The sequence below is a fragment of the Aythya fuligula genome, chromosome 19 (genome assembly GCF_009819795.1).
Source record: "Aythya fuligula isolate bAytFul2 chromosome 19, bAytFul2.pri, whole genome shotgun sequence".
NCBI lineage: Eukaryota > Metazoa > Chordata > Aves > Anseriformes > Anatidae > Aythya > Aythya fuligula.
In genome coordinates, this window is record NC_045577.1 from 1,340,708 (window position 1) to 1,354,292 (window position 13,585).

Here is a 13,585-nt window from a genome sequence, read left to right on the forward strand (position 1 = left end):
ATAAAATGTTTCCATTTCTACATTACATAACCAGAGAAAACATCATTTGGATGTCTTAATTATCTTACTTGCCTTACGTTTCTATAAAAAATGGAACTTTTTTGTCCTAAAATCCTGAGTTCATGCTCTTTGAGATGAACTGATTTCAAGTTGTTTTACACTGTATTCCATAATCTTAAGTAAAAGAAAAACTACCTGAAAATCTACCTATAAAATTATTTTTTCATCTACTCAAAAGAGAACGTGTAACCCCTACACTCAGCTTCAAAAGGTTAATTGGTAGGAGGCCCTAGTCTTACCATCCTGGAACAGCCAGCCAGAGAAAGCATCTTTAGAGCAGCCACCCTTCTAGAGGTTGAAGACTTGTATGCAGTTTTCCATCATGACAACTGATAACAGCTGATGTAGTCCGTTCTCCACATGCAGAGCTTTTTGTCAGGTATCTACATATTATGGTAGCTGTTAGCAAATTTCACACACAGTTAGTCCTGTTTTGCGTGTTTTTTAATTTTTTTTCCCCTTCATAGTTGACTTTTTTTTTTTTAAACAAAGGTGTTTATTTTGTAAATCATTTTTTTTATTTATCTAAAAATGCACAATTGCAAAAAAAAAATTACCTTTTGAAATACATTTACTTATAAGCACTAATGAATTTTATGCAGCAAGAAAGTGACCAGACTTCTCAAGACACTCAAATTTAAGCTGAGCTTCCCTGGAAGCCAGAGATCCTTTTCTATGTCACACCAATAGAGGCGCAGCACAGCCATCCCTATGAATGTGTAGCTGCCACCACAGCTTAAAGGAAACCTGCAGTGTGAAAGTGACAGTCCTCACTCTTGAATCTAAGAATTGCTAAAGAAGCTGGCTATAAATTAAGCAAGTTAGCATGGGAATGTTGGAAGCAATTTGGTGCCTCTCCTACATCCTCATGCTGATTTGAATTTCCTCAATCTCTCATGAGAGCAGCAAGATCAACTTTCTGCTGAGAAGCCTCGATAAAATGGCACCTTGCATTAATGATACCAACATTATTCACAGCAATTAATAGCTTTTCTTTGCTACCTATATAAATACTTCAAAATTTGATGGAAAGTAGTTGAAGATGGCACTGCAGTTTTCCTTTAAGTAGAGAAAATTAGGTTAAAAAAAATCCACTAAAAGCATATATATGTATGTAACCCTCTAACCCTAATCTTATTTCAAAAAAAAAAAAAAAAGATTGTATTCTTTTCTTAAAGAAAAAAAAAAAAAAAACAACAACAAAACAACAACAACAGAAAAAAAGGCACAGGCTGCATTTGAACTGTCACACACAAATCTACATTTTGGCATTAGCCACCGTCACACATGGAAGCAGCGCTGTAACAGAACAGGCTTATTTATTTCCCCCGCTGTAGTCCTCAAGAACACTAAGTGCAGCACTGTTCCTCTGAACAGGCAAATGAAATGGAAACACTTGAACGTGAATCCAAGTTTTGTTCCTAAAGCAGTGAATATTTTTCATTGACAGTAATGAAACAAATCATTGATTCAATGAATGAATTTAGTTGGTTGAAAATTTTCATTTAGTTAAAGAAGATGACTCCTTCAAATCAGGTTGAGATTTTTATAAAAATTCACATTCTGTAAATTAGCTTTCACAGTTATATAGACGGGGCTGATCCTTATGTAGAATTAGATACACAAAGCATTTTACTTACTTGTTTTTTAAATGTTTCAGAGTTTAAAACACTGCTTTGCTTAAATTTTACCTATTGGTACTTAACATACTACTGAATGTGTAAAAGTATCTTCCCCAAAATCTAGCTGTATTAAACACTGGTTTTCAATACGAACTTGTAGTCTAAAAATAGTCACAACAAATGGGAAGATAAATTTAGAGGAATTATTTGCAGAAGCATGATAGTTTGGGGTTTGTTTGTTTTTTTATTCCCCTCCCCCAGCTATATGCTGAATTCATCTAATTGGCTGTAGCCAAATGAACAAGTAAATGCATCAGCAAAATATTCACTCTTAAGTTTTCAGTTAAAAAAAATAAAAAAATCATTAAACAAATGCATTTCTCTCCTCCCAAGCCCCTCCCAGTTTCTAAGTCTGAAGAGGAGGGAATTAATAAAAACACATAAATGGATGCTTTAAAATACACAAAGTAAAAATTGAATTCGCTATTAACCATTTGCAGAAGAGGCAAAGTAGCAGTTATACAAATTACACAAAAATCTACTGTAATTCTTACATTAGTATAAAGTGATTTCACCAAAGGAATTATTTCAATATTTCACATTACAGTTAAGATAGAAGAGGCGTGTCAAATGCTCTGACACCCTTGTTAATATAATCTATCCTAGATTACACACGACAGTTTTAAGAAAGGACCCTTAAATGATCTACAACTGTAACATGTTATTGGCCTAAAAACAAAACAAAACAAAACAAAAAAAAATCACTTGCAATACCTCACAGAATCTTCACTTTAAAGCATGACCACCTTGTAAGAGTCCTTGTCAAATAACCTGCAGAAATAATAGAGCATCTTGCTACGAGTGCTCAACCCTCTCGCTTGCGTGACTAGGCACCAGTCGGTTTCATCTGAGAAAAAAATTCAAGTAAGACTAAGCTGTGCTGGCTTTTGAGAGTGTTTGCAGATGGTTCAAGTGCTGGAGGTCCAAACATGCATTTGTTTTGCTATTTGGTGCACGTAACCAATATCAGGTCTTTGATCGGGATCGGGGTATATGCACATGCTGACCAACTCCCGTAGCTGAAAGACAGAAAAACAGGCATGCAAACACGTAAATGAATCAGCTCAGTTCTACCTGGAAAAGGCTTTGGGGCTGTTTGAGCACTGGGCTGCTGGGCAGGAGCTAGGAGCCCTTGTACACACAAATGGTCCTGGGCAGACTGCAGGCACACATTTGTTCCCCCTCCCCTCCTGCCCCATGGAAGGACTAGAGAGACCCTTTTCCACCAAACCATCAGCACAGGAGCTTTAATCCACACATCACAGCGGATTTTGTGTCATTTACACTGCACTGCTAGCATCCATACACTTGGTGGGTTCGCTGTTGACTGCTCAGAGACGTCGCACGACTCCAGAGGGCCCAGCAGCCGCCTGGCTGCTCCATCGCTCCTGACTCTGCGAGTTTCAGAGCTTTAGAAGCAAGCAGAAACAGCCTTTTTTCTAGTGGGATTTTTGATTTGCTTCAGAGAAGTGGTGAGGCTGACCACTGCCATCAGGTGAGAGCAGCTCGCTCAGCAGGGCCCGCGGCACAGCAGGGGCACCGGGAGCTGGGCACCAGGGGCAGGGCAGGGGCAGGAGCAGGACGTGCACGTGAGGAAGGAAGGACTGAGCTTCCAGACGTCCAGGTGAGCCGACAGACACGGATGGACGTGTCAGTGAAAGGGGAATCAGAAGAAAGTAGAAGGAGGGGTTTAAAAACCTGTCCTGAACAGAACTCTCCCGTACAGCAACCGTACGCCTCACGTCAGCCTTTGTAACCAGCCGGGAGGGTTTTAACGTAAAACATCTGAACAGCACCTCTGCCTTCAGACACAGGATGCCTGAGCACGGCTGTCAAACACCAGTGTTTCCTGGAAAACCTTTGTGAAGGAGAGACTGGTCATTGATTATGTTTAATAAATAAAATGCAGAAGGGTGAAGTCTCCCCACCTCCCTACACTCTTTATTGTGCACATGAAAGATTGTAGCTTTTAATTATACAGACACTGAAAGCTGCTCGTACCCCCGAGGCATAGGGAGAAACAGCCTTGAGCCTCTGATCTTCTCACATCCTCCCAGTAGCCACAGTGCCAATTATTTTAATGGTAATTAAAAGCATGACCATACAGCTATCAGGCACACATTTCAGCTGCATTACTGAACGTACCCAAATGAGGTTTCAGCTCTGTGCAGAGCCAGGCCCCGTGCTGCAGGTTGGCGCAGGGGCTGAAGCCCACTCCAGCAGGATTTCTGGGGGCAGTCAGCACGTGGGCAGGACGGCGCCAGGGGCACACGTCCCATGCAAGCAGGACGCGCCACAACGCTGTCGCTACCTCACCACCTCCTGATCCTGCTGCAGGCACACACAGATATAAAACCTGGCCAGCCCATCCTCTGTAAACTCAGCCCCGCTGTCCCTCTGGCCCTGTCCCACTCTCACTCCTGCTGTGGTGACCTGTCTGATTCATCTGGGGGCACGTGGTGGTTTGTAACAGCTGAGACCCCAACGATTTAACACGCACCTGAGCCCTGAGATGTCCACAACAAAGCACCCACAAACAACCACCGTGCTTCTAAAGCTCTGCCCGAAGCCTGCGCTCCCAGTCCAATGTATCCACACAGCAATGTGCTCCCAGGCAAACCAAGGCGCTTCGGCAGAGTGGGGAGTTCTGTTCTCAACCACCACGGTGCAGGCACTTCACCATCAGCTGTAAGGAACCGGGAGACCACGCTCTGATAGTCAACCCATGACTAGTAAGCTCGTCTCTGAGAGAAAACTAATCCTGGCTGGAGTCCCAGCTCCTCCTGCTAACAAAGAGTAAGCCAGTTCCTCGTGAGACTGGGCTGAACAAAAGGCGACCGCCAGGAGACACCACTGAAGGGGAGCACCATTAAAGCAGGCATTTCCCATAAATGCTCTGCCTTGTCCATGGGAAATGATGCCCCATGTAAAACACTCGTGGGTCAGCAGCTGGCCTGCAGCCGAAGCCTTGTTTTGAGGCTGCCAGGTGAAGGACAGACGTGCTGACGGCTCCACAGCACCACAAAGCTGGTAGCTTGGCACAGCCTAACCCACATCCCTGCCCTGGGCTGGGAGGATGCAAAGGCTCTGCTGCCTTCCCACATCACTAACAACCCTGCTGCAGGGACAATATTAGGGTGGCTTACAGAATCTGCCCTTTCCATCTAAGATGAAGACACTCTTCAAGGAAAACACACACACCCAGACAGAGGTAACCAACCCCTGCCCATCAGAAGAACGGATTCCTTCTGGTGCAGCTTGCTGCTGCCCGGAGTGTTGCCACATTTCTGAGACTTTCAGAAGGACCCAGCCTGCATGGCTGGTGGAAGACACTAACCCACCTTTGTCTTTGTCTCCCCACTCCAAAATAATCTCCGAAGTCCAATCTTTAAAGCCACCTACAGCACCAGATACCACTCGTGGTGGAGCCATGTTCTAATACTCAGAATTAAAGCTCTTTGTGGTTGATGTAAGCAGCAGCAGCTCATACAGCGAGCTAAGCTACAGCCAAAGGCACAGCCCTCCTCAGACTTTGTCAAGCATTCTGTTAATAGTGTATGAACACCATCTGGAGTCTAGTTCTCTGGGACCTGGCGCCTTTGAGCTTTAAACCATCCTTCTCACCCTGGATTGTATCACTACACTACACACACTCTTTAGCACTGCCAGAGGGAAGCAAACAGACAGTAATTGTAAAGACAGGAAACACATCTGTCAACTTACACTAATTCTTGCTGCCAGCAGGCATATCCTGAGATGCATGCTGCAACAGCATGGCGAACGGGAAGGCACAGAGCTGGGACTTGCTGCCACGGCAGCTTGGGAAAAAAATTCCACTTTTCCACAACAGTTCTCGAATAATCTTCTCACAATAGCTCTTTTTTGCTATGTAACTTACGTAGGCTGTGTGGTGGCCCGGAGGACAGCACGACACCAGCCCCGGGGGACTGCGTCGTGGCTCAGGCCGGAGTGAGGCACAGCTCCACGCAGGCTCCTCTGCAGCCCTGCCTGAGCGACTCACCCCGTGCAGCGCCGCCTGCAGCTCGCCCAAACTTGGTGAAACCTTGGTGTTCTTACAAACACCTCTTTTAAATGCCATTAAAGGGAGTTCTTTATGTCCAGTCCAGGGAAAAGCACTCCTGCACCCCTCTCACCCCTGTGCCCCCGAGCGCGCAGCAGCCCAGATGCTGAGCAGGTCGGGCACGAGGCCGCCGCTACCTGCTGTGTGCGGTGTTTGCCCTGAAGCCTGCCTCCTGCTCCTCAGAACTTTGAGGCAGAAATAAAACAAAAGAAAACCCGTGAAGGATACGATGAACATTCAAAATTACATTAGCCATTTCCTTTCAAATAGCAGGCAACTGTAACTGAATGAGGAAGTAAGGAAAACAGATGGTTTGTCAAGGTAAGGAAAAGAAAGCTTAAAAGAAAAAAAAGCAAAGCTCAAACAGCCCTGCCTAAAAAACACCACGGGTGTTTGCAGCTGGAAACATCGCAGAGCAAGTATGCAGAGTGGATTTTTTTTTTAAGGTAGACCAGCTGAGCTTCTGCTCTCCATCCCTTCCTTTCATATGAACAAAACCCAAACTTCAACCCCCCCACACACAGCTGGTGTATTGACACTTACTGTGTTAGAGTAAGCGACTTTCCTTCCCTCCCCCTCTATTTAAAAAATAAAGAAAGAAAGAAAGAATTGCCCTCCTTGTAACAAACTGCAATCTACATAAACAAAAATTTAAGCGCTGGTTTTATGGTATGTTATTTTAAGGGAAGGGAAGCAAGGAGAGGGCTTTCCCACGGTTCATTGTTGTTTTTTGCCAGCATAACAGACTTTCAGTATCAAAATGCTCCCCATGTTAAGAAATCGCATTAAGAAAATCTTTTCTGTCTTAATTTAGCTTGTTGATATTCAGACATCACAACAATAGCTCCCTTAGCCAGCCATAAAGGCACCCGGGGCATTCTCTCTGGCCAGCCCCTGCTCTATCTCTTTTTCTCCCGGCCTCCTCTCCTGTGCTCGGGGAGGTACCTCACAGCACCCCCACATTCCCCTCCAAAAATGCTCCCAATTTACCTTTTCAGAATAATGTTCAGCTGGAAGAGGTGGGTAGTCACATTGCTCTATTTTTTGGCAAAGAGAAAACAGGTTCATTTTATCTCCATAGAAAGGACTCTGAAGAGCTGCCATCTGGAGAGAAAAACAGAGAAAGCGTTTCAGAAATGGGAAAGCTTTAATAGCCCTCAGTACTGCCGATTTGCAGGAGCAAATTTCGTTCTTTGACTGTGAGCAAATGCTGCCGCCGAGGTCAGACAGCTCCGCACACCGGAGGGGCTCCCCGAGGCCCCGCCGCCCTCGCAGGGGGCGCAGAGCTGTGGCTGTGTCCCCAGGCCCGGCTTGGCCCCCACCTTTTGGGTCCCCCCGAGCCATCCTGCAGCAGGCGGCCGGGGGCAGCGGGCTCTGGGCAGGGCTTGCACCACCTTCCCTGCACACACACGGAGCCACGCATCTCTCCCCCCTGCACCTCATTACACGGCGAAGTCCCTACACGTTTTCCCATCGCTGTGGTTATTTGCCAAAAACATTTCAGACGTAGAGCTGTCTGTAAACAGCGGCCCAGAGCACGCAGCACAGAAGAACCGGCTCATTTACATAGAGGAAGGGTGCTCGTGCTGCTGGGCAGCTGGTTAGAAACCAAACGGTTCAAAGAGGACTGAAAACCTGATAAATGTGTTCATCTCTTCACAAAGCAGCTCCGCTGTCTTTGATAACTGTTACGGTTTCAACCTTCCCCGGTTATGATCATGTTCAGAACAGCCAATGCATTTGCTCTCTGTGACTGGTAAATTTTTAATAGACTGCTACAAGAAATAAATGGATTGATTTTGAACATTTGGCTACCTAGAATACAAAGAACCTTTTAATGTGAGTGATGCAGTTCAGCCTTTACAGGAACAATCATCCCCTCCCCCTGCAAATTTGCTATTTAGGAGAGAGCATCCCAGGCAGTTTGGGGATCCAAACTGCTGAAACTTTTCCCCATCGGTCTGGGCTTTTTCCTCTTCAGATGCTGTTTTATTAATCCAGTATTTGCATCTCCAAACCCACGACAGATGTCTGACATAAACAGATTATTCACCCAGCACAGAGAGCACAACGGAAGGCTCTTGGTGGGGAAAATCTCCTTACAGAGCACACAGAGGCTCCTTACAGAGAGATGTTTACATGATACTTAAGTGTCAGGAAGGAAACTGCATCTCTGTGTGTGGAAAATCGCCGATACTGCAAGTTTTTAACCAGGAGGTCTAAATGAGCACTGAACAACAAGCCCCAGGAAGGCAGCCCCAGGAGGAGGGGCTTTCTGAACACAGCGGGGCACAAACGATGCCAGTGTCAGGGCTGCCCACCGGGACCCACCAGCACCACACCACGGGGCTGTGCAGGCGGCCACGAGGCACAGGAGCAGGATGCTCGTTACCACCACAGCCCCATCGCTTCTTACTCCGTGCTGTGCTGGTCCTCAAGGCTGCCCAGCACCGCGCCGCGCTGCCCTGCCTCCGCCTGACGAAGCACCACTGGATAATTGTTGGCATTATCCACTCTGTTTAGATATTTAAAGCATTTTGCCACGAGCTGCATCAAATTGGCAAGCTTTTCATACTGAGGCCAGCTGAAGTTGATGCTTCTCACTATGTCTTTAACAGGGGGTTATTTGATAATTATTAGTCTTTTGCTCATTACCATGCGCTGTGAAAGCCATCAGAAGAACACTGTCCTGCTGCTGACACACAGCAAGCTCCCTGCAGAATTAAAAACAGTCAATACTGGATCTTCTACTCTATTATCCTGCAGTTAGGAATCATGACTGATGGATCATTAGTGCCTTGGAGACAGGAAGGCAGTTGTGAGTGGGGCAGGGTCTGAAAACGTTTGGGTTTCATTCCCAGCCGTCGGACGTGGCCCGGCACGGGGTGCTGCAGGGGAAGGCTGCAAAATTGCACTGCAATGAACATACATCAAGTGCTAAGCAATGCAGGACACGCTAAGAGAAACTATACTTGGTCTGAATCATAAAGACTTCTTTAAAACAATCTAAGGTTATTACATTTCTGCCTTGCTAACCTGCAACACGCATTGGCACAATGAATCCTGAGCCTTACAGAAAAGCAACAAGAAATGTCCTGGGCATTTGTTTTCATGCCACTTATCCAAGGTTATCTTCCTTCGTGCCTCCCAACTAGCTTTTTTTGCACAAGGCTCTTTCAGAGATATTTATCAGATATCCAGAGTGGCATAAAAATGGCAAAGCAGAATATCCCAAGGTACCCAAAGCACACTGAAGGACACAGTGAACGGAGTACAGAGCTCCCAAAAACATTTCAGGAAAATCACAGGCTTGTTCAGTTTTCTGGCTGCAGTGCTCCAGGTGACACAGCTTGCAGGGTTTGCTGTGCCCATGACATTCACTGTGCTTGGCTGCAGGCTGAGAGAGAAGAGGAATTACACTTGTAACAGCTCGTAACCCGCAACAAAGGGCTGACCAGCGGCTATGGCTGTCCCTCTCTGCAGTTTCACCCACCTTTATCAGCAAAACAGCAATAATGAAGAACCTTTCCTCATAAGCTTTATAGACCCGAGGTTGAATAATTGAGGACTGGTTTGTGGGCTGCACCCCAATGGCAGGCAGCAGCCCGGAAAGCCTCGGTGCCTGCAGCCCTTCCCAAGTTTTTGAAGGCAAAAGGGTGAAGTTATATCCCTATTGCAGTCATAATGGCAACAGGCAGACCAGTGGGGAAAAATTACGCACTGCAATTAGAGCTTCTAATCTCCAATTAGAGATTGATAGCAAACTGCTCCCAATCAGCAGAACAGAAGAGGAGAGCCCAGCACGCAGGACTGCTCCAAGAAAAACAACCACGGGCGCGTTACGGAGGGTGCATAAAGCAATCACAGGTTAAACAAGGTCTCCCAGATTTCAATAGAAAAATCAATAATTTCAGCCTGGTTGAAAAGGATTTTTCAATTCCCATTAACTTTCCCTTCCACATCCAATTAAGTGGTCATGTGCAAAAGAGAAGAAATGAAAAGGAAACAACAGAGGCTTCTGGGGTGGCAGACACAGGGAATTAAAGGGGGAAGAGGCGGCACCCTGGTTGTGGCTGGAACCGGTCTGCGGAGGGCCATGGCTACAGGCGCTCCGTACTCACTAACAACAGCTGATGCTTCATTTGGGTTTGCTTTTGACATTTTGATTAGAACAATTACCGCAGGACAGCCAGATCTCCTTTTAAAATGACCACCATGCAGGATGACTGGTTGAAAAAATACCTATACGGGAATCGCTGTTGGTGCTTAAATTGGTCATCTTGCCAGAACTGCTGAAGCCATTGCTTGTAGCTATGTTCTTGGAATTAACAACTTATTTTCATCCCTCCAAGTGATCTCGCTGACAGATTTCTACAGAAAGTGAGGGATGAAGACAGTTGCTACTGTATTGATAAGATTTAATAAAAATCACTGTACGGTTATGACCATCAAAGTTAAGTGGTGCTATCTGGCATCACATCCCAAACCCCTCAACGTTATATAAGTGGATTCCAGTGAACATGCACATCTCTGAAGGCAATTTGTACATTAAAGCCCTCTGCAGCTTATCTACACAATGTATCTGGAAAAATATCAGAAGTGACTCATAACCAAACAAACATGGCTTCCTTACTTTTAAGCCAAATGGAAAAAGATTCTTATTACAAGGAATTAGCCAAGACAAAAATATGTCTCCTTCAAAGATGTATGAATCTGATTTTTAATTTTCCAAAATCTAAGAAGTTTAAAAAGTCAAGTAGCTGTTTATCTAGCGAACACAGAATTGGTAACCATCCAGTCCTTCTTGGAATTTGCAAGATCTCACAGCTCTCGTTCACAAAGTAAAGGCTTACCTACGTAGGAAGTAAATTTAAAAGTGCTTCAGATGCCAAATCTTTCACGTTACTGTAGTACTGCTACTCCTACCAGAGAATTATGTTTAGTGCACAATTAAGTCTTCTTGAGATCTAAGGAGTACTAAGACTACTGTGCCATAAGGAGACCATATTGCCTGCAACAAAAACATATCTTAGCACAACGCTAAATATTTCTCTCTGCATAAATCTGGAGTCCCATCTCCAGTACAGCTCAGTCTCAGAACTGACTCAGAGCAGCCCGATGGAGAAGGTTACCTCGCTGAACAAGCATTCAGCTGTATTAGGTGAGTATTCTTCCCAGAAGTGGTTAACAGCAACAAGCACTTAACTCCTGCCAGAAAGAGCTATATCATAGGAAAATTTGCTTTTTTACTGTCTTGTCCTAAAGGTTTGTTTAACCAACTAGCTGAATTACATGTTTAACTACAGTTGTTTTCATATCTAATTAGCTCACAAAATAATTGCATTTTCACTTATTCTCTCATTCCGTCTAGCTGTGAGAAATTGCAGTGAGAAGAAAAATTTCATCATTTCACATAATTGAAAGTAACTCAGGAAAGCATGACCCTGACACTTGGAGGTCTATTATCCAAAGAGGATGTGAGCAGTAGCCTTATAATTAAACATCCTAGGGATTTTTAATTCTCTGGGCAAGGATAAAAACTTTCTAAATGCTGACTTGCACTTTCGCTTGAATTCAAAGATGACACATACATTTAAAATTATTAATGACCACAATGTTGTTCCAAACTCTGATTTCTGATAAAAACGAAATCACAAAACCCAAAGTAGTTATAGTCATAGCACCTATTTTTAAAATGCATGTAATATACACATGTAAAAATACTTTAAAAACTAGTTACATGGTAAGCATGCAGTTCATACAAAGTGTGCCTGCTTTGTATCTGTGCATTTGTCTGTAAGACAATGTACAATTAGAAAATACTCCAGCTATATTCTAATACAGTTAAAGGAACGGTGATTTCATGTTATATAAAAACCCTACTTTTCATTATCAAAAGCTCTCAAAATTAACATACTCCAATTGGTCAGAATTCCATTAAACAAACCAGTAGCTTACGTTCAAATAAGTCTTCTATTGTTAGAACAACTGGCATTCAGGAGAAACTATGAATACGCTGCCCTCATTACAGCTCTCCTCACAGTTAGAAGAACGAAATGCAGTAAACTGGCTTGTTTGTATCTGTATCCTCAGCATCTACTGGGACCTACTAAATTAACTTTGCGTAAGTACCATGCTGTATGGCACAATTTCTTTGTTCTTCAAGTTCAAAAAAATCACATCATGAGTACAGAATTATTTTTTCAGAAAGTTTCTCAACAGCTAAGCTAAAATAAGTCTGACCTACTCAATTCCTGTTCCACTATACTGTGTGGTTAAGACAAACGGGGAAAAAAGTTAGAAGATACTTACTTCATACAATAAACAGCCCAAAGACCAGATATCAGATTTAAAGTTATAGCCGTTTTCATGTATTCTTTCTGGGGACATATAGTATGGAGTTCCCACTGTAAAGAAAATGAACAAATGAGGAGTTACTGTCTTAGAAAGAGACAGTGCAACCTGCATCGTACAGAAGTTTGACTTTGCTCAAGGACTAGGTTTAGCACATATTGCTCATTAGAAGAGACTGGCACAAAAATTTGGAAAGAAGTCATGGTTTCAAAGGCACATTCTTATGTAGAACCAAAAATATAATCACATGAAAAGCTAGAGAACTGCTGAACGTTACTGGAAATATCTTTTGTATTTCTGAAATTTGAGGAAAGTTATCTCCCCCTTCCAAGTACCGCCGGAGCGGCTCACGGACAGAGCTGTTGTAAACGATCATTCTCCTTTGGTTCACTCAACAGCATATGAAACTGCAAGTTAGATGTCATGAATGTACACTGCTAAAACAAGAATCCTGTGACAGCACATCCATTGAAAGTTCACTTGACATATACCGCACTAGCAGCATGACAGATCAGCTGCAGATATGACGGGGTACCCTTTTTAAGAGTTCAGGAGACCATTTACTGTAGCAGAGAAATGGAAGTAACAAGTCTGACATCAGACAGGTATTCGAAAACTTTCTGGAAGAAGCAAGATAATAATTCCAAACTTTAAAACACTGTTCCAACTCACAGTCATGTTAGAAGCTGTGGGATTTCTATCTACTTCCAGAAGTCTGTATTTTATCACAAGAAATTTACTACAGCATTTTGGACAGGACTTACAGGAAATTATTAATAAATTCCTTACCTCAAAAAGGCTCTTTTTAAAATCCTAAATAAGTTTCAGTTGTGGTACTGAAAATACAAGACATCCTGGCAGTCTCAGCTACATCAAATAATCCTCAGATATATCATTTATTAAAACATCCAAGGACTTTATACGCTCTCTTTTCTCCTGCGTCCCTGTCCCCTGTCAATTTTTTTTTTTTTTCATTTGGCATTCCAGTGTATCCTTCTCCTAATTAAAGGCGTTTCTCACAAGATGGCAAATGCTTCATTTGCCCGTAACTTTCAGTTTACAATTTCTTCATGACCACAGACAGCTGAAAGATTCCTAAGCAGATGAACGGTGTTAGCGACAGGGGGGAGAGCTGCCACCGCCTTCCCCCAGCTTTCCTGAAGGGGGGATTGTCACTCTGTAGGAAACAAATTACTTTTGGAGTGGAAAGCAACAACTTCCTGAAAGGCAAAATCCCCCTCAGAGCGCACACAGGACGCAGCACAAACTGGGGGGCTGCTGAGGTCTCTGTGAAACCCAGGCAAAGGTACCTCAAGCACCGTGAGCTCAGACCACACTGCGTTAAGTGCACAGGTGAGCCAAAACTTATCTGCATTCCTCTGTCATCCAGAAAACCTAAACACAGGCC

The 13,585-nt window shown here is 43.9% G+C and overlaps 1 protein-coding gene across 2 annotated transcripts in view; it reads right to left on the reverse strand.

Moving 5' to 3' along the window:
- Nucleotides 1–1,276: 1,276 nt before the first annotated feature.
- Nucleotides 1,277–13,585, reverse strand: part of NEK6 (NIMA related kinase 6) — a 57,674-nt gene continuing 45,365 nt past the window's right edge. For both annotated transcript variants that reach the window (XM_032200182.1, XM_032200183.1), the window contains exons 8-10: nucleotides 12,136–12,230; nucleotides 6,814–6,927; nucleotides 1,277–2,761 (exon numbers count right to left, since the gene is read on the reverse strand). In XM_032200182.1, the coding sequence (XP_032056073.1) occupies nucleotides 2,651–2,761; nucleotides 6,814–6,927; nucleotides 12,136–12,230 (320 nt within the window). In that variant the 3' untranslated portion in view covers nucleotides 1,277–2,650. The remainder of the gene's footprint in view (nucleotides 2,762–6,813; nucleotides 6,928–12,135; nucleotides 12,231–13,585) is intronic.